Below are 21,843 nucleotides of genomic sequence, written 5' to 3' on the forward strand. Positions count from 1 at the left end.
GACGCTCTAAAAATGAATGCTGCGCTGGCCTGAACTTTTTTTTTTTCAATGCTCCCATTACTCATGTTTGCTTCGGCAATGACATCCAATAATGTCAACGAGCACACGGTGCAGCTGGCCTTGATGCTCTTAAAGCTCATAGCACGAGAATGTGGGGGATAAACAAAAAGTCTTATCCTTGGTTTGAGCACAAACTAATGCTCTTAAATGGGAGAGTCGATCACGGGTTGTTCTTGACCCTGGGATGTCTCTGAGACGGACCTTTTTATGCATTCAGCTGTGTGTCCTGATTGACCTTAACACCAGTACAATTACAGGATTAACTCTAAATGTTCCACCAATTTCTTCATCCAGGCTATGCTTTGTAGTTTTGTAGCTGTAGTTTGTGTTCTCAAACTAATTGGGTTTACATTTTTGAAGCCCTTGGGCAAAAAGAGTAAAAAAACGCCAATGACAACAACGAAAACAACATATATTCTATGGAAAGATGTGTTTATTTCAAAATATTCTTGTAACACATTTGGGACATTAAAAATGATGCATGGAAACCAGACACAACAGAGATAGTACATGCTGTACATCAAGAGTTTCTTCAGTAATCAGGTATTGCACGAGCTCAGGTATGCTGGACAGTGAACACATGTATTATTACTATTACTGCGGGTGTGAAGATGTCCGCTCTGGTAGCTCAGAGCAGACGGTTACCCAAGGACAAGCGGACAGTTTTTGGCATTCCACATGAGAGATGGTTCTACGGAGGGGTTTACATCGAGAATCGTATTTTTTGTGAACTGTGTGATTCATCACGGTGGATCGTAGAGCCCCGGGCGACAGGGACAAGGTCACCGTCTGACTGTCACCGGCTCATTATTAGCCCCCAACCTTAAGATGAAGGCAGCTCGCTCGCCTCAGTGCTGACTCACTCTACAACACACACAACACACATCTCAGGGTTCCTGGGAACGCACTTCACATCACACTTTCTTGTCTAGGTGTAACGTGATGTCAGTATCAGTGCTTTGCGTATCCTTTTTGTTCTTCTACCTCTGTTTTTTTTTTTTTTTTTTTATCTAACACCATGCAGTTTTCTATTATCACACTGATACAGTGTCATGTAAATTTACATCAAAGCTAATCTAAGTTAGGCTATCTGTTGAAGCTTCGTGCCACAGATTTATTTTTAATTTATTTTTTTCAAACAACCAGGGGTGGAAAATAACTCACTTCCAGTACTGTCTTGGCCACGTGTAAACTTTTTTTTACTAAATTCATCAATCAACTAAAAATAAATCAGCAACACATTTGATATAAAGGAGCAGGAGGTTCAGACTGCACGATAAAAGGAGAGTGTCTGGGCGTGTCGTGTGACAATAAATTAAGTCAAATTTGGCAAGTGATGTGTCCATGAAGTAAACCATTGGGAGCACAGAATACCATTTATGTTGACCGGCTCTGAAAGACAGCATGTACTGTCCTCTTGGTGCAACCTGCTGACGTCCATCAGGCGCGTTTTTAGTCTTTTCTGGTCTTGGTAATACACCCTAGTCATGCAGCTTTCAGGTCTGCCACACCCAAAGATGTTCCTATTTCTACCCCAACATCCCACCAGGCTTTTAGAACTGAGAAAGCTACTTGGGTGAGTGGCGAAACGTCATCGAGAAACCCTACAACTCTAGTTGTGTTCGTTTCAGTTTGTATTTTTGCATACAGTGGGAATCTTTTGTTGGTCTACTACATGTGAGACTACTTGACCAGATGGTGGAGATTACCAATCCTTAGGAGGAGAGGCACATCGGAGACCACTCATTCAAAACGTTAGAGGACATCAGGTTCCTTGTGGTACATCATCTGGGACCATGAATGTCTGCAAAAATGAGTGCTAACGATCCCTCCAGCAGATATATAATGTAACTTCTCAAATGAGGGTTTTCTTCTTTGTTTTATTTCATCGTAGATTTACTAAATTAAGTGCTTTCTCTGTTTTATACTGTTGGTAGGACGACATAAACTTGTTTACAGCTTTGCCATGACAAGGCAGTTTTCACAAACTTACTAGAGCAATAAAAAAAAGCAATCTACACAGTTAGCTGCAGTCCTAAAAGTCATTCGTTTTTCCTTTCACAGAAGACACTCCACAGTGCTGCAACACTCTTAATTCTTTATCAAAAATTAACTTTATAAAGGAATCATGGCCACTGAAGAGCACTGATTTTGAGAAGTCAGATTAGTTCTTTTACAGTGATGTAGCAGTACCAGCATTAGTTAGTTTCCACCTCTGTGCACAAATGTTTACGATGGGATGAAACTCAGCATCACCGTGTGCTTCGGACCGGGATGCAGCTTGGTGTGCTTACCAAAGGGAATGTTTATATATATATATATATAATTGATCAGTGCCTTGCCTATCACCTTACAAATGGTCTCCGCCGGCTGTGACTACATGCAGAAATGACTCGGGGATGAGGACACATCAGGAGTCACTGTGTGCTTATTCAGTGGATTTACAGTAAGTTACATAGAACATAAACAGCGGTAAAGAGCAGTGCTGGGTCAAGACTAGATGCTTTGGAGGGACACGAGTGGATGAGAGTGTAAGGCATGACCGGCTGCTGTGGAGAGGAGAAGGGATCTGAATCGGAAAGATGTAGTGAGAGGGATGGTCTCTGTTCCTTTTTCGAGTCTTGGACCCTTCACTGTTTTCTTTTTTTTTTCCTCTTGATCGCTCCACTTTTCCAGCTCTTTCCTCGTGCCCTCAGACCACTTCTTTCTCTTCTCCCTCTGTTATTCTCTTTTATCCTCTCTGTCTGTGCTTTGGCCCGCCTCATGTGTTGTGCTTGCGCATGCTGGATCGCAGCATCAGAGTACACTCCTGAGGGACTTCTGGGTTTTCCATCATGCGCTGCCACAGCCTTTGTTCCTCCCCGTATGAGTCCATCCAGTCTACCTCGTTCCCATAGCTTTTGCCTTGAGGGGAGAGAGACATAAACATTTGTTTGACTTTGTTACAGCGACTCGAGAGCCCCGAGGACATTAACGCTCCCTCAACACAGAACACTCCCTCAGAACTCCTGTTTGTAGATCTAATGAATTAATAGCTAGTTAACATGATAATAACTAAACCTTTACGGGCAGGCAACAGTACAAACGTGCAATAGATTGGGCAAATAATAAACGACAATACCCTGAAACTCAGCTGTAGCAATATAAAGACGTTATGTTTACATATTATGTATTAAACAGGGACAATGCACAGTGCATTTATTATAGCAGCTGGAGCTAAAAGCTAATTTCTATTTGCAGTCCTTGGATGGTGGCCACCGGTCTTCAGGTGATCACAAATATTGCACATTACTGCCACATATTGTCATATGGGAAAAGGTATGACTTAAATGATTATCATGAATGCTTAACAGGGGGGGAATAAACTACAGATTTTCAGATTTCCTTCATATCCACATAAAAATGAATAAATCATGACTAAAAGTTACAGTGAGTAGGTAACTGCTGGACTATTTCCTATTTCTACGCCACCTGCAGCATCTCTTGTTCAGTCAATTTTTTATACAAGGACATTGTGTCAATTTGAAAACCTGAGAGTTCCCGTGGGCTGGTTTTTGTTCAGCCCGTGGACTGAACCATGACCTCTCTTTTCAGTTTTTATGCTAAGCTAACTGGAAATTATTTTAACAGGTGAAGGTGTTTATGCTACAACAGTAAATTTGTGCACTAGATAAACACTAAAGGACATCAGCTTCCTTGAAGTCTGAGTAATAGGTAGTTTAGACTTCTGCGTTAAGTTGGCACAGAGGCTACGGGGACAGCACAGACCCCTACGCAGACCCGAGCGCCGTAACTGACCTTGCACCTCCCCAGAAATGTAACCACGTGCCACGGCGACGCAGAGTGCAAGAGCTGTGATTGGTCCGCTTGGTAGTAGCGTGTTTCCGCTTTAGTATTTCCAGCTGCTTCTCCATCTCCGCAATTTTCGAATTGATTGTTTTGGATCAGTAAAGAATCGATTAGGTTAACTGAGGAGGTTTAGAGATACAGACATTTGTATGACTCACGTTTCAGTTGCCATTGTTGAAAGTGAAGCAGGCAGTAGAAACGAAAATTAACCTGACTGACAAAAAAGACACAGCGCTGACTAGTGTTTGGGTGGCACTGTTACAGAGCGGGCCAGACTGACAAGTGCACATGTATAAACGCTTAAGGCCGGTTGGGAACCATTAAAATCAGGACTTTTCCACTTTGTTTGCAATTCTGTACATGACTTTGACCTTATAAAAGGAAAAAAAAAAAAATATGCATGCTTTTCTCGTAGGTTTCTTTCCTTTCCTACGAGACAACATTACCTGTGCCAGCTCCCAGCCTGACTCCTCCCAGGAAGACGTTGCTGGCCAGAGCTTCTTTGTCCCACACAGTGAGCTCCAGGCAGACGTTGTTGAGGTCTCCTGGCTGCAGGCCGCAGTAGGTGAAGGTGTGGTTCCACTGTGGGTGCACGGAGCGTCGCTCCACCGCCGTCTTGTGCTTGGTTGACTTGTTACTGTCAGGGAGGAGGTATCTGGGGGAAATTACACAATGTCACTTGTTTCAGAAGTACATCTCGACTAAGAATCATGGACAGATGACTGGACAGTTACCGGGGGCAGAGCATCTGTATGAAAAGGCATTTCTTGTTTGAAAGTCAATTAAAAAAACTAAAGAGGCTCTAAAAACAAAACAGGAAGCAAATGAAGCGACACAAAACCCACACTAAGAGCTGCAAAATGGCTCACAGGGTTGCACACAACCACAGACAGTTACAAAAACAATTACATAGTAATAAAAAGTGATTATAATGAGACACAAACATGCAAAACAACAAAGAGACAAACCATCTGCAAAAACATCGCAACAAACAGAGAAAAATGATCGAGAAAGACACAAAAAGGTTTGGGGCTCTTACAGGTCTGAGCCTGTTATCTAGCTGTTTATCCACCTACATCCATGTAGGTGGATAAACACTTAGATATCCTTTGATTTTATTTCACTCAGACTAAAATAGTTCCGTTCTGCGTGTGTCATTTTCACATTATTAACACAACTGTTAATAATACAGTTCAGAAACACTGTTCCCACTCTGACTCCTCCATTCAAACATTTTTCTAAACTTGAAGAGAGCGTCTCACCCTTTCACAAAAGGATCAGAAGTGCCTCCGGACTTGACAGCCGTTAGATTTTTCGCTCCTTTGACCAGCAGCTCAACCATGCCCCCCTTAGGCAGAGTGAAGCTGCTCGTCTTCTTGCCTTTCAGGAAACTCTTCTTCACTGTGAGAGGGAAAGGAAGTAGACAGCAAAAACAGCCATCAGCGCACATGTTCAGGTTCATTTACTTAGCACTTACGGATCTAGACGAGTTTATGGTGAAGTGCACGAAGCGAACGTGTACCTCGTATCTCACACATATGAGCATGTATGTGTTTTAAACGAAGAATGAATGAGCTACTTTCAGGTGTCATGGATGCCCTGTGGATTTTATGACAGCCCAAAGGGGTCTAACCTGAGCAGTGGTGCAATAAAGCATGCTTTTAGGGAATTGACCCTTCAGTCCTTAGTAATTCAATAATCTTCAGTGATATTAAGATCTCTTCTGCAAGATACTTGAGGGCGCATTACATTTACAACATCACACACAACCACTTTAATTAAAAGAACCTCAAACATTGTTCGAAATAAATGCCAGTAAAGCTTTAATGTATCTTAGAGAATGAGGAATGTGCGCAGTATCTCTCCCCTTTCACTCTGCTTTTGTAGTTATTAGCTCTGAATTCTTCACGGCAGACTCTCACAAATGGAGACGTGAGAGGTGCAGAGACCTTCTAGATGCTAGCGAAGACAAATCCAGCCTTCTTATTCTCTTGTTCACTCACACTCACTGCCCTCAAACCCAGAGGCGGCAGCATGAGTTCGCAAAATATCACCACAGTCCAGCGTCGGCAACGTGGCGGTCAGTACAAAAGGCTTTGTTCTGGTGCAAGAGTACAGTTAGAGATTTGCAGGACTTGCTGTACTTTCAGAGGCCTGAGGCACAGTTTCTAGAGGGTTTACTAGTTGCAGCTAATGCTAGATGAATGGCTAATGAATTAATTATGAGTGCTTATGTTTTTATCCTTTTGTCTGTTTGAAACAAAGAAAAAAAAACCCCATGTGTTTCTCATTTCCTAATAAACAATTAGTTTGATTTTATTCATCTTAATTAGCCAGTAACAAAGAGATTCAGCTCATTATCCTTCAATTATCTAGTTTCAAATGATACGCTCTTCTTAATGGGAGCGCGATTAGACAGTGCTACAGTAAATAAGTCCTATTCATCTCGTTATATTTATTTTTTTGCAGAGCAGAGCTTCACCCACAAGTAGCAACATCCTGGATTTGATAACGAGCAGGAGGTCAGTGCACAGAGGCATTTGGACGCGGCAGTTTAGCAGCAGCAGCCCTCTGCAATAATTGTCGTAAAAATCAGAGAAAGTACGAATGCTATTCAACAGTTTTTTTTCCAGGTCAGATGGGAGTTGGATGCAGATAATTTTAGATATAACTGGGTTAAAATATATGTTTATCCTTGTTAACAATCAGCAACTCACTGGTGGGTCGCTCATTAACACAATGTCACGCTGTGCAGCCAAACACTGTTCAAACCCGCGCAACTTTAGAAAACAAACACAGCTGAAGTTTGGGGTTTTGAGTTGGAGGCTTCACTAAGTGTAAACTCCAATTAAGAGCTGATATAAGAATAGATTTAATATCAAATGATGTGAAATAATAAGAATTGAGTAAGGTATTTATTTTTATACCTTATTATTTATATGTAACATACACCATAATGGTCATTATAGATATAAATGTACCTTGTACTTGGTCCAGAGGCAGCATGAGGTTCTTCTCTGCAGGTATGTACTTCAACACAACAGTCAGTTCTCCTTTATACTGCATCGTGGAGTCTATGCTGTTTTCCACCTACACGCAAAAAAATACATAAATACATAAAAACAACATTCACAACTAGCTCGTCGGGCGTGAATAAGAACACTCATTGTGGCTCCTACCTTGGGCTGCAGAGCGTACCACTCCTCTATCTGGGAATCGAACTCCCAGGAGTCGAAGGTCAGCTCCACTTCTCCCAGGAAGCTGTTGTGTCCAAACCGGTCGTGGTGCCACACGGACACCTGCAGGGTTCGAGTCTCCAGCTGTGAGTGGCTGATCACGTACTGGAAAACACAACAACAACATATTTTTTAACGCTGCTTCGCGTTAGAGCTTTGAATTCACATCCTGTTGAGTTTTTCCGTCACGAACCCTCAGATTCTCATTGAACACGGGGTTAATGGTGTTGGCCTTGATGCTTGTCTTCCTCTTGCTCTGTCGTGACGTATCCGGCAGCAGGTAAGTCTTCACGTACCTGCGGTAAAAAAAGGCGAAACAGTCAGGATACCGTGATTTAAACATTATTTGTTATTCTTTATACAAACAACATGCTATTTTAGATTCATCTGCTTCCTTTCACCACATACTAGAGCTCAAACTTTAAGTTAGAGTAACTAAAATCAAACAAATAATGACTGATAATATTCCTGTTTCTTTCAGAAGCAAGATATTGTTCGGCGGAGCAGGAATAAGAATAGTATAGTAGAGTAGTATAAGAGATGTACAAGCAGAATAAATAAAGGAAGTATCTATAGAAAGTAAGCTAAGATTAAAGAAGCAGAAATTAGAGATAACGTGAAATAGTGTCAACATCTGCAAGTCTTTTTAAAACCCTACGACTTGCCGACTCTTCTGATCAGTTTATTTAAAAATTCTGCCGCTGCAGAATAAGATAAAATATTATAAAACATCTTCTGTTATCTTATTTGGTGCTCAAAAATAGAGAAATCCACAGCCTATTTATAATTCATATTAAAAGCCATTATACAGGACTCATAAAATGTGGCTTAGCAGAGAGTGCACTGTTATATAACACATGTAAAAATAATGACTTCAATGGGAAGTTGGTGGTTTGTTGGCTCAAATGCAATACTACAATAATTTTGGACAGAAAGGCGTATCTAAAAAATCATTTTTTCTTTTGCACCAAACTCAATTTGGACCAATGAGACTGATTTGCATCCGTCAAATGAGCAAATGTCAGCTGTTATTTGCAAATACAGATGAACAGATGATCTTTACACGCGCATTATCGGGACATCTCTGTGTGTCGGCTCTTACGCGTCCGTGCGCTGCCTCCTCTCGTCCCCGGTGGCCAGGTTGTGACACTCTTTCACCAGGACGTTGAGAGCGCCGGTTTTGTAGCTGTAGCTGATGTTCAGCAGGATCTCGCCGCTCACCCTGGCGTTGCCATAGTCACCGGTCTCGCTGTACATGCTCATCATGCTGTTTATGCTGCTCTGTGAGTCCAAGACCGAGGCGCAGGTATGAGAGGGGGGACAAGGTTAAAGGACAAAAGGAGAGAAACAGAGTGATGCAAGCGGGACGGCAACAGCATCGGCAACATGTGACAGACAGCTGATGAAATACAGCAGAAATCAAACTGCTTCTGTCCTTCATGAGCATGAATGGGCATGAATCACTACTGCTGGAGGTCTACACACATTATATGATTGAGAGGCAGGATGTTCGTATTCTATCGAGAAAATAAGGCATCCCCTGGCATTGGACATTTAATTATTAAACTAGAAAAGGACTGTAAAGACTGCATGACAGAAGCTGGAAATGTTGTGACACATGACAAGATGTTCAACTGGGCCGATTCCCCTTAAGAGATGCATTTGAAGATTATTTCTTTAATCAATAAATGACGTGATTAGTGAATGCTTTCCATGAGGAATTTAGCGTTTCTGTAGTTTCTCTCAGTATTATTAACTCAGGATTAGTTTATTATTATTTTATTACTGCTTTGTAGAACTAAAACTCCAAAACCCCGAAGACACCAGTGAATTCTCGATCACATAAGACGCACAGAAGCAGCAAAAACATCAAAACTGAGAATCTGGAGCAACGTTATTTTTGAAAATAATTTGCTGTTCGGCGAGCTACTCAGCTAATCGCCTAATTGACACGGCTCTAATTGCAAGCCATAAAAAAAAATTAATACTGCTCCGGATTAAATGAGAGGAAATAGAACAGAAACGTATATAATCAAAAGAATAAATAGGAATATGAATAAAAAGCCCAATGGTAAGCAGCATGAAGTAGGAAGAGCGAAAGCTGGCAATCATGTGATCTTATACGCATAGAAATTTAATGCGAACCTCCTGCATTTCACAGATTGTCATATTAAAACAAGCAAAAATCTTATGTCACAAGCCACATTTTACTCCCTCACAATACCTATTGTGTGATGAAAAGACTCCAAAACTTAACGAACACTGCAGGTAATTATTTCTGGAGCATTTCTTGGGGCGCAGGGAAACATGACTGCTGTAGGTCTGGACAGGATTAAACTGTCATAATGCACTGATAATATTATTGCTGTCCAGGGAACGCAGGAGCCGAGAAGACAGAATTGAGTCATGCTGTGTTTTTTTCTGCAGGAAACAGCACCTCAATTAGTTCCTGCAGCAAGCCAGCGTGTTAAGTGGCAAGTTTAATGTGAGGAACATAGAATTAGGCTTCAATCCCATTAGAAAAAGACACAACACACACAGTGAACATGCAGAGATATTCAGAATCAGAATATGCTCAGGAACGATCTCTCTATATACTGTACATATATATATATATATATATATATATATATATATATATATATCATGTTATCATTACATGCTGCATGTAATATTCATGCCCCTGGCTTGGCCTATGATGTGAATATAAATGCATGCACAAACGTCAAAGGGGAGACTTACAGTCTCAGCATCCGAGTCGGGGATATTGAGGTACCCCCACCTTCTTTCAGAGCACGGAGTGGAAGACTGGATTCATTTAGGAGAAGCAGGGAAGAGAAGAAGGAAAGGACAAGAGAGAGAACTAAGCTCTTGGATGTGTTAGTGGTAGAGGCCCCAACTCCCAGCAGCACGCCCAGGAAACCCCATTACACACGGTTACCATGGAGATTATCAAGAGGAAAGTGCAGAGATTACAACTCATCTGGAATCAGCTGTGAAGTCAGCATAGATGCTCAAGACACAAATAGTGAGAGGTGAAGAGGAATGGTCATCGGCGAAATTCTTATGCACATGTAACTGTTATTTCCTCTAGTAGCCTGACATCACGAGGTTCACATTTGTGGGTTAAGCGAGACGTCTCAACAACTATTAGTTTGCATTAATATATGGGACAGATAATCGTGTTGCCCTCAGAGAAACTGGAATAACTTATTGACCCTTTGCCTCAGCTCGAATACAATTGTCAAATATTCACACATAAGAATGTCAAACTATGAAAATGTACACGGTAAACGTTACACCTGCTAAACATCAGCTCGCTAGCTTTGGGAAGTTAGCGTTTAGTTTAAAAGCAGCACCGTGCCAAACTAGTCTCGCATGGCTGTTGACCTGTTAACATCCACTCAAATTTTGTACAAAAAAATACTGTAAATGTGACTCTTGCTGTGCAACCTGTGCACACACGGTGATTCAGCAAGTGTGTGCTACTTAAAAGCATAACACTGACTGAAAACATCCGCGGATTTTCACACAGGTCCTGAAAGTGGACAAAGAGAACCCAATCGAACAAATGAAACAGAAATATCATACTTCTGTATATGTTTACTCAGAAAAGAGATGCAAAAGTAAACAGACTTCTAGGATTACAAGTTAACTTCAAGGCTAAATTAGCGTCCAGCTGTTCAGAAGTGTTACCAATTCATTTAATAAGACTCAGGAGTCGTTAAAAAAAAAAAAAAAAAAAAAAAAAATCAGAGATTTGTCTGATCTTCACAACACATGTTTGTGGAAGTGTACGATCGCACTGAAAAACGAGATTTCTGAGGACCTTTAGAAAAGAGTGATGTTGATAATGAGGCTGGAAAAAGGCCACAAAACCATCTATAAAGAGATTGAAATCCACAGTCAGACAGATGGAGAACAAATGGAGGAGATTTAAGACGACGGCTACCCTCCACATTAGTGGTCGACCAACAAAGATCACTCCAAAACCAAGACGCGCAACAGTCAACAGAGCTCACAAAGGAACCCAGGGTGACTTCTAAGTAACTAAAGGCCTCTCCCACATTGGCTAATGTTAATGTTCATGAGTCCACCATCAGGAGAACACTGAACAACCATGATGTGTGACATGCCAGAGTGGCGAGGACAAAGCTACTGTTCTCCAAAAAGTACATTTCCGTCCATCTGTGGATCATGTGGACAAGCCAGAAGACTATTGGGAAAACGTTTTGTGAATAAATGAGACTAAAGTAGAACTGTTTGGTTTAAAAGAGAGGCTTTTACTCAGAGAAGAAGAAAAAAATACATCTTACACCATCCGTGAAGCATCAGGATGATAATGTTCTTGTTTTGGCCTGTGTTGCTGCATCTGGGCCAGGATGGCTGGCCATAACCCAATAAACTCTGACTTGTACCAGCCAATTCTAAAAGAAAATGTCTGGACATTCATCCCTGAGCTGAATCTAAAGAGAGACTGAGTTAGGCAGCAAGACAACAACCGCAAGAACACAAGTCGTTCTACAAAAGAATGGATAACGAGGAATAAAATAAATCTGATTTAAATGGCCAAGTCAAAGTCCTGACCTTAATCCAACAGAAATGTTGTGGAAGGACCTGAAGCAGACAGTTTCATCTCAATACTGAAGCAATTCTGTACCGAGGAATGGGCTAAAATCCCTCCAGGCCGCAGCAGACGACTTATTTGCAGAGACGTTTAGTTGCTGTTATTGTTATCCGCAGATGTTTGAGGCATTTTTATGCAGAATTGTGGAAAACTCTGAATCCTCCATGCTGTGACTCATATAACAGCAGGTAGAGTGCATTAAAGCTCAACTCTGTCATGGACTCAGCTATCTGCATAATGTCCCTCATCACCTTCGTCCCCCCTCCATTCACACTGCCAACATCAGCTCGGTGACGGCTGTCATAACAGAAAGATAAACTGCTGACAGGCAGGAAGTCTCTCGTCTGTTTACCTAAGCAACTCTCAAATTACACGCTCATGTGCACAGGTATACAAGCTGAGCAGTAAACATGGTTTGAGTCAGGAAGCAAGGTTGTTATTTAGGCAATTTGAATGACTGCATGTCCTGCAAAACTAATTTATATTTGGCTGCGAGGCGATCTCTGGAAACAAAATTACCCTGTCGAGAGTGAACGTGGGAACATCAGGTCAAACTAAAACGTAATATGTGATAATATTGAATTAAACTTTGAAGATAGCTTTGGGTTTATGTGAACATGATGTGATATATCCATCATGTGTGCCCCCAGCCCAAGATTTAAATTCAGTGGTGAGTGGTGATTATAAGGGGGGGGGGGGGGGGGGGGGGGGCTTGAGCCTGTTACTTGCGACAATTAACAAAGCACGCAACAGAAGGCAGTCGCAAAGAAATATTTATATAAATGGAGATTATTATGTCTCTGGAAGGACGTGGTGCTGTTACATTCAAGCAGCAGTGAAGGTCTGTTGTTGTGACTGTTGTCAAGATGTCTTTGCACTGATGAATGGCATTCTCTGTTCTGAGATAGAAATCGATAACACATTCGACACACGGACAATAACAGAAACACAACAGTAGTTGAGTTAAATGTGTTCAGAAATATTTCCCTATTCCCTATGGAGCCGTTTTCTTTTGAAGTCGTGTCTGTCCAGTGTTCACAAAATCTCAAAAACTCAAGCTTCTTAGCAGCTAAACGTTTTACTATGTTCACCAGCTCGTTGCTGACGGCATCTCCCTCCACCTTACTGCATGAAACAGTACACATTGTACTTTGTGTGGGCAGGTGGTATTTATCAAACGTTAAAATCTGGAACGCAAAGATAAGATGGGTTCATATTCAATGATATTTGAATCTAATAAATAATTATGAAGTCACAAATTCATTCATTCATTCATCTTCTATACCCGCTTATTCCTGTTAAGGGTCGCGGAGTCTGCTGGAGCCTATCCCAGCTGTCAACGGGCGAGAGGCGGGGTACACCCTGGACAGGTCACCAGTCTATCGCAGGGCTAACACAGAGAGACACTCACACTCAGACCTACACCCAATTTAGAATCACCAATTAATCTAACCAGCATGTCTCTGTATGATGGGAGGAAGCCGGAGTACCCGGAGAGAACCCACGTAGACACAGGGAGAACATGCAAACTCCACACAGAAAGGCCCCAGTCAGCCCATGGATTCGAATCTGGGACCTTCTCACTGTGAGGCATCAGTGCTAACCACCTCGCCACTGTGCCGAAGTCACAAATTATCCTCCAACTATCGTGGAAATTGAAAACAAGAACGTAAAGAAACAATGGTGTGATTGACTTTGGAGGAGAAAGAAAGTCAAGAGACGCCGTCAGTGCCCTCTGAAGAACACAGGACACACACTTTATAAACCCATTTAAAAATATGCCTCCGCTTGTTATTCTCATTGACAAAGCAGCAACATTTCACATTAACATACTATAACTGAGTAAAGTTAGTTTACGCAAATGCAGCCGGGCTTCCTAAGCGTGGAGAGTGTTCGTGACACAAGCTGGCCAGCAGTTCGCTGTATGTTTGCACAGTCAACACTAGAACATACACACCTGACTCACGCATCAGGTGGTGTATGTGTGTGTATACAAATAATGAGCGTGTTTGTACTGCGAGAACAGAAGACTTGCCAGAATGTGTTATTGATATGTTTTAGTTTGCTTTAATTTGGGTGTTACCGTTGACACGGCGTTGCTGAGGCGTCGGCTGATAGACTTGCTCTGGGCCGACATCAGGGCATCGATGTCCTCCTCCACATCCTCATCGGAAAACTCCTGCGGATGACAGCGCTCAGGTTTAATCAAAAGAAAAATGACATCTGGGACGGCGGCCAGAGTGTCTTTGTACTCAGTTTTCCACGCAGCGGCTGCGTGGGTGGATGCAGCTTCCATAAATTCAATCAGACAAGTCTGGACAGAGTGTGCTGATTCGATTTAAGTGCAAAAATCACAGCGTCATCGGGTTTACAGTAAACTCGTAAGCATGAATGGACGAAAGGGTAAAGAAACTAAATCCTTTGTGTGTCTGTATCTGGGAGCTGCATACAAACAAAGCAGCCTTAAACTGACCGGCACATCCTCCACCTGTTTTCAGCCTACATCAGTTTAGATGCTCATCACGCTCTTTGAAGTGAGCTCTGAAGTGAAATTAACATTCGGGCCCACATCTGACGCATCGCTCTGAGTTCAACAGCCCACAGATCCCGAGCTTGATGTGGTTATAAACTACAGGGGAGTACATGTATGGAGGCAAAAGGGGCACGGAGCGTAAAATCAGGCCGTGTTGATTTCACACTCAGGGCTTCTGCTGTCATTGTGGTGAGTTTGTTGCTGTGATCAGCGCGCAGTGAGCGAGAAAGAGAGGATGGCGCTTACTGTTTCGTTGAGCCCGGGGACTGAGCGGGTTCTGAGACTGAGGGCATCGTCGCTGGGTTCAGAACCAGGAGCTGACAGGTCCATCTCTGAGCGGCTGTGATCTGAGGAGAGGGAGGCAGAGGAATAGATAGAAAGTTTGTATATCCTTATAAGTCAGTGCTTAGTATCACAGCTTTCAGACGCAGCCACTAAGAATCTTTCTGTTTTTGATTGATTGATTTTTTTTTCCTGGAGTTTTTTCCTCTTTGTTGTAGATCACCTCGAGTTCAGAGACTTTTTTCTATTAAGAGTTACCAAAACATTGTCTGTCTGTTTTGGATCTTAATTCAGAGATATTTAGGGGAATCCATTCTTTCTAGTACATGGATCAGGCATAACATTATGACCACCTTCCTGATGTTGTGCAGGTCTCCCTTGGGACTCCAAAAAACTTCTGATTCATCAATGAATGGACATGGGCCTTCTGAGGGTGTCCTGTGGTGTCTGGTAACAGAATGTTAGTGTGGGCCTTTGAGTCCTATGGGATGAGGGGAGGGACCTCTGTGGATCATCCCACAGATACTTGATCAGTTTGGGATCTAGTGAATTTGGAGGCCAGGTCAACATTCTTCATGTTTTTTTAGTTGTTCCTAAACCGTTTTTGTGTGCGTATCTGTGTCATGAAGGAGTGTCATTGCTATGGGGTGGGGGTGTCTGGTCTGGTCTAGGTGGCTGCTACATGTCTAAGTAACATCCACATGAATGCCAGGTCCAAACGTTTCCCAGAAGAACACTGCATTGTCAAAAGATAGTCAGTGTTATTTACTTCTCCTGTCAGTGGTCATAATGTTATGCCTGATGATAGGTGCATTAAGTAACAGGAAATAGCAGTTCATTTCGGGTGGCCAAAGTTTTGTATCCAACTGTAAGAACAGACAATTTAAGTCATGCCTTGCATTTTTAATCCTGTGTTTACTTAGGGATCAAACAAATGTGATGTGAGCCGGAAGGCACATTTCAGAGACAGTTGTAACTGTCCTCCCTGCTTCCAGTCTTTAGGTTAAGCAAAGCTAATCACCTCCAGGCTCCAGCGTCGTGCTCAAAACACAGACATGAGACTGATTTGCTCTCAACGTGCTCTCAGAAAGAAAAGTGAGCAGACGCGTAAAATACTGCAAAACAATGGAAACTTGATTATGAAATTTAAAATGGATTATAAGTGTAAACAAGCTACCAGCTTCCACACTGAAGTGCTCCTTCTCCTTCTAAGTCTGAGGACTCCCGCAGTGACACACCGCCTTAATTGACAATTCAGTCAGGCACAAGTGAATGAAATGATGGAAAAAGTACTAGGATCTTAAAAAGCTATCCTTTCACCGGAAATACAAAAATCACCAGAGTATAGATTACTGTGGCGTGAGCGCAGAGCCTGAGTCAGCGGGACTTTAATGACTCTAATCGGAGCCGTACAAAAATCTTGACACGCGTCTAAGCAGCAGTGATAAACAGTCTGACACTGAGAGAGACCAAGTGAAGGAGATCACTCTAAAAAAGGAGGGTACTTCAACACAAAAGGAAGAGCAAAAGACAGTGACGACGGAGAGTAAGGTAATAGTGTAATTTGGGCAGACATGACATGTGCTCCCAGCAGAAGGAGTAATTTTATCCTTTGCGAGATACTTAACAGTCTGAGTCAGAGGCAGTGTTTGTGCACCAGGTGAAGTTAGACCATCTAACATCACCTCTGAGGTGATCTGCCGCCTCTAACACATCTTGAAACTGTGACTCAGTTATCGAAATGTTTGCGTGTGAGCTGTGAAGCCGCGAGACGACAGGAGTCATGTCGCTTCAATGTGGAGGGAAGGCGACGAGGCAAAACAGGACGCCGGGCTTGTAATGATACCTGAAGACACTGAGGCCCTGGACACGGAAATGGACGGGGCGTCACAGTTCGTCCTGTGAGGACCTGCAGCTTTCTTCTCAGGCACGCTGTCACTGGAGTGTATACTGGTGATGCTCTCCGCTCCATCAGGCTGCATTTAAAAACAAACACACGCCCAAGCTGTTAAGATAATCGTCTAATCTGAATAGTTTTCCCACTGTGCTGCTGTTTTTTTGTTGTCTGTCGCTGACCCTGACCCTCCGGTTGTCGGGAGTTTGGGAACGCAGGTTGTTGAGTAGCGTGGGCATCCCTGAGGACTCCAAAGCAACAGGGCCGCTCCTGAAAACCAGAAATAAAACCAGCTTAACATTATGTGTTTAAACCTCAGGCTGAAGCGCTGTTTGCATAAGATTGATTAAAAAATAATAGATGCTTTAAGTCAGCTTGCTTTTCTCTAATGCTCGCTTCTTGAATTTAAAACATTTTAGATGCCTAGAAAAACTTTATCAGAACTTCACGTGAACTCGGACGGAGCTTTTAGAAGATGTATTTATTTTTATTCATTGCACTGTGCTGCTACAATTATAGTTAAGACTGTGTATTTGTAGACTTAGAGAGCGGTAGACACCTGTTTGAATGTGGAGACGGGGCAGAGCGAACGCTTCGGACGCTTTGAGCATCTCCTTCCGAAGCGGATTTGACGCTGACGCTGTCAACTCCATTTTCTGGCTTCAGCGTGGAGCGGTTGCCTTTCTTCCCAAGCCTCATCCTTCTACACATACGGACACACACACACACACACAGTCCGTTGACAGAGATATCCGCTCATGACCATTATTGTGAAGCAATTACGCCACGCCTCTCTGCGTTATCAGGCTCATGTCAGTCACCCATATACGCACTGCATCCTGCAGAGGAAAGGCACCAGCATTAGAGGATGAACAATCCTGTAACTAACTAAATATCTTGAGACCGGACTTAAAGTGTGTGATAAAAGTGTTCAGCTCCGTGCGATGCTGAAACTGAAGCAGCTGAGTGAATATTTTGATGCCTTTTCTTCCATTGCTCAACAGAGCTGGTCTGCTTTATGTCCGTATGCCTCTGTGATGCCTTCAGGCTCCATCTGAGTGCAGCCAAGATGAGGAGTGATGATAGCCTGCACAATCCTATTACTGCCCCCCCCCCCCCCCTCCCCCCCTTTACCAAATGTATTTTAAAATGCATTCAGGGCCTCTGAGAAATCAAATGAGCGTCCACTTGATCTTTTCAAATGCTCTCAATGCTTAACACTGAAGTTAGTTGAGACGACTGCATCCTGTCAATGCACAGCGCGTCATGCATATTTCATACTTTCATGTTGTGTTGTCAATTAAGTAAACACTACAACTGCTCATGCTGGGTCCTCTCCTCACCCTTTCCTCTTGGCTCCATCCACATCATTGTGTACGGCGCTTCTGGTGGATCTTGGGGTGTCGGGTTTCTCCGAAAGCTCAGTAGGGGCCGGCAGGTTCTCTGAGGACTTTTCTTCTGTGGCTTATGATGGAAAAAAAAAATAAATAAAATAGGCATATTTCCGTTGCTGTTACACCTTCTCCTAACATGCCATTTCCACATTAATCATTATGGCTTGGGTTACAGCCTTCTAGCCTGAAGTGCATTAGCGGGCAGACTCACTTGTCGGGCTGCTCAGGATTGTCTGTTTGATCACGTCACTGCTCAGCACCCCCTGCTCGAAGCGCTTGGACCGCTCCTCCAGGAACCACTCTCCGGTCACCACCTTCAGCTCCCTGTTGTATAAGTGCACCACTTAGAACGCAACACGTTAAGATACCAGATCAACTCACACACATTTCGTGAGGAAAAGTAATTCATTTATTTTTTTCTTCCTTCTGCTTCTATTTTAGTTGGTTATTTTCTGCATGCAGACTTTTGCTGGTGGTTACGCATGTGGGTGGAAGGTGAGAAAAGTTTCACTCCTAACAGACGTCATCTTTTGGCCTTTGTGTAATTATTCAGGCTAACTTGGTGTCTTTATTTATTTCTGGGATCGGCCTTATGGAGTTACCAATAACAATTTAAGACAAATGTTGCACTATTCCTAGGCAACAAAATACTGCACAGCTTCAGTGAGAAGCGAAAGGGACGTGACCTTTGCAGTCAATATCTACAAGGTTGTGATTTCTAGTTTTTCTTCGGTGCTAATAAACTTGCTTCGTCGTCTGGAACACACATCTAAAGGAATGCAGTCTAATGCCACAGTAACAATACTCTCATTTACCACTGTCAACTGTGTCTCTAATGAACCTGTAACTGAATGCCTCCTTAAAAGACTCAAACAAAAACCGAGAACATGTACACCGATCAGCCACAACATTAAAACCACTGACAGGAGAAGTAAATAACATGGACCATCTTGTGACAATTCAATGTTTTGCTGGGAAATGTTTGGACCTGGCATTCATGTGGATGTTACTTAGACATGTAGCACCCACCTAGACCAGACCAGGCACCCCCAGCAGGATGCAGCCTGACACAGACACATACGCAAAAACAGTTTAGGAACAACAAAAAAAAAAATAAGAAGAAGGTGTTGACCTGGCCTCCAAATTCACTCGATCCCAAACTGATCGAGTATCTGTGGGATGATCCACAGAGGCCCCTCCCTTCAACACCACAGGACACCCTCAGAAGGACCATGTCCATTATCTGATGAGTCACAACTGTTTTGGAGGCAACAAAGGAGACCTACACAATATTAGGAAGGTGGTCATATTGTTATGCCTGATCGTTGTACGTTAACTGTATTTTACTATTATGTTTCAAACACAATTATATTAGAAACGCTTATTCAAAAACGCCATTACACAGCAGTTAACACCAGTGATGACAGCTGGCGGTTGTCGGATGTCATTGAAGCCTGTCACACTGTCCAGATACACAACATTCAGAAACAGCCACTGTTTGAGCTGCGATTAAAAAGATTTATTGGCGTAAACAGAGCTCAGAGTAACGCTGATAAATCATACAGCTGTCAGAGACAACCAGAAGAAGAAATATTAGACTGTGCGGAAAAAATTCTTTGGCTTGCATCTGTTCATTGAGAGGAAAAGCCAGTGGTCCAGCCAGCCAGCGACAGTAAATCACTAGGCAGAAAGACCCACTAAGTACATGCTGTATACGGAGAACATACATGGAAGGATAGCTGTAAAGATGGCATGTTCTTCTAAAAAGTTTGTTTGGGTGGATTTTTCCTCTAATCCTCATAGGCGATCATAACACTGAAACACATGAGACCCACAACAGACAAACGGAGAAAGATGTGGAGACATTAACCACCACCTGGAGCACAATCCTCCTCTAAACACTGTTCTTGCCCCTGAAGGCATCACACTTACGAGATCTTGGCACAAACATTACACCTCCACTGGCGCGAATTGGGAATCATAATGCGGCAATCGTTGCAGACGCGCAGCTGACACTCCTCGCAGAGATCTCCGCGGTCAAATATCAGGCCCAAAGTCTTGAGGCAGCGAGCGCACTGTCGCTCCCCCAGCTCCTGGGGCCGACGGGAGCCTTTCCGTTTGATCTCCAGCAGCTCATTCTTCAGCTTCCTGCGGGACAGAAGCAAGAGAACAGGATGTTGAGGAAAGAGAATGAGATATTCGCAGTGCTCAAATGGCGACGGTGAATTCCTCACCGAATCCTTTTCTCCTCTCTTTTCCTCAGCTTCTCGTCTTTCTGCAGCACCTTCAGGATCATATCTCGTTCATGTTCCAGCAGAAAGGAGAGGTTCAGATCCTCCGCGATCTGCTCCATTGGTGCCTCAGTCTACGCTCAGCCAGCAAAATCAGCCAAGCACATATGTTGCATGGAGGAAGTCAACAAGATCTACATCATGTTGCAAAGTGCTCGTGTCTTTGTACTGTTCCGCTAAGGATTGGGTTGTTCTTCTTTTAGCGGTGGCATAGTCTGAACTTGTGATTTGCAAAGCTTCTGTGGTCCTTTCAGTGTCTCCTCTTCTGGTCTTCTTTTTCTTGGGGAAGGCAGACAAGACACAGCCTCAGGAGACCTAGACAAATTCAAACAGACACAAGGGAAAGTCAATAACATAATACATACATTTGACATAAACAGCGTAAAAGAAATGCTCACGGATCGGAGGTAAGGATCATTGTTAATCCCAGTTAATGTGCCCGATTTGTGACCAGCTTAAAGCGCATTAATTAAAATAAGACAATGATTTGCAGAATTACAAGGGGAAGCACGAATAATTGGTAGACATCTGACAGCTCCACAGCAGCTTAACAACCTCCCAATTAGGCTCCAGGGCTGACATTCAGAGCACAGCGCCCATATTTCTCAGCTTCCATTAGCAAAGCTCTGTCCTTCCCTGAAAGTCCTGACAAGACTTTTACTAATTATCTGCGCACCTGAATGCCAGTCGACACAGCTACATAACACTCATTTGGCGGTTGCTTTCCTACAAAGAGACAAAGTTCTTAGCACTAGAGCCACGGCTGTAGAGAGTGCAGAGTCACTCAGTCAGCCAAACCACCACCGTTGGGTCTGTTGCTAAGAAATATGATGGAGATATCCATGATGCCCAGAGGATAAGTTGTTTTGCATGTGTTAGCAGCTTTTGGATGGACTGCCTTAAAAATGTTCCTTTCCTCGATACAGTTATCTCTACAATAGAAGTCAATTTGTACGTAGAGCAAATGTGACCTCTGATTCTTTAACTGATCATTTTGTAATTGATGTGGAACCCTGATACATTTTTTTTCCCCCTCCGGTTTGTGGATTGTTTTATTAAAGAGATATGTGAACAAATATCCAAACCAAGCATCAGTGACATTATGAAAATGTCAAACTACGTCAAACTCTGTCAAACTGTCATAACTAATGCCCGTCGGCTTCCACCGTACTTTGTGTTTACTGCTAATTAGCATGCTAATATGCTAAACTGAGATGCTTAATAATAACATTGTCCTTGCAGGCATTTAAACCGTTGAATGTTTATAAAGATGGGGTTATGGGATTCCCGAACAGCAGTTTTTAAGCTCAGTGTGACTAATTTCCATATAACTCAAAAATGCAGAACATGAGTGGAGCTGAGGACTGCTAACAACCTAGACAGCAACGTGCTGTCACTCAAAGCCACCAAGCCCTTAATCGTGTGTCATTTAAACCTTGATGTAATTTAAATGGATGAGTTATGTACATAAATGAGCTAAAGTTGGCAAAAAATGACTTTTTTTTGTACCAGGTTGTAAACAGACTGATTTCTGCTGTAAAGTTGGACATTTTAACATGGTAGCCTATGGGGATCGTAGACTGTATATATATGGAGAATGTCTCCCCACTTCCTTGCATTGGCCAAACTGACGCTATTTTCCCGAGGATACGTAAGGAACTCTTGCGGTCTTTACGG

General features: G+C 42.8%; 1 protein-coding gene across 1 annotated transcript; it reads right to left on the reverse strand.

Annotated features, from left to right (window-relative positions):
- Window positions 1–1,397: 1,397 nt before the first annotated feature.
- On the reverse strand, window positions 1,398–20,357 carry sytl5 (synaptotagmin-like 5). Its single transcript, XM_084544621.1, has 16 exons — window positions 20,110–20,357; window positions 19,808–20,023; window positions 18,087–18,199; window positions 17,825–17,945; window positions 17,041–17,184; window positions 16,664–16,751; window positions 16,434–16,563; window positions 14,552–14,652; window positions 13,856–13,951; window positions 8,248–8,426; window positions 7,339–7,441; window positions 7,089–7,250; window positions 6,891–6,999; window positions 5,172–5,310; window positions 4,356–4,564; window positions 1,398–2,964 (listed from the first exon to the last, which is right to left on the reverse strand). The coding sequence occupies exons 1-16, from the start codon at window positions 20,226–20,228 to the stop codon at window positions 2,822–2,824; spliced, it is 2,172 nt and encodes a 723-aa protein (XP_084400747.1). The 5' UTR covers window positions 20,229–20,357; the 3' UTR covers window positions 1,398–2,821.
- Between the last annotated feature and the right edge of the window lie 1,486 nt (window positions 20,358–21,843).

This window comes from Chelon labrosus, assembly GCF_963514085.1.
Source record: "Chelon labrosus genome assembly, chromosome: 5".
Classification (NCBI taxonomy): Eukaryota; Metazoa; Chordata; class Actinopteri; order Mugiliformes; family Mugilidae; genus Chelon; species Chelon labrosus.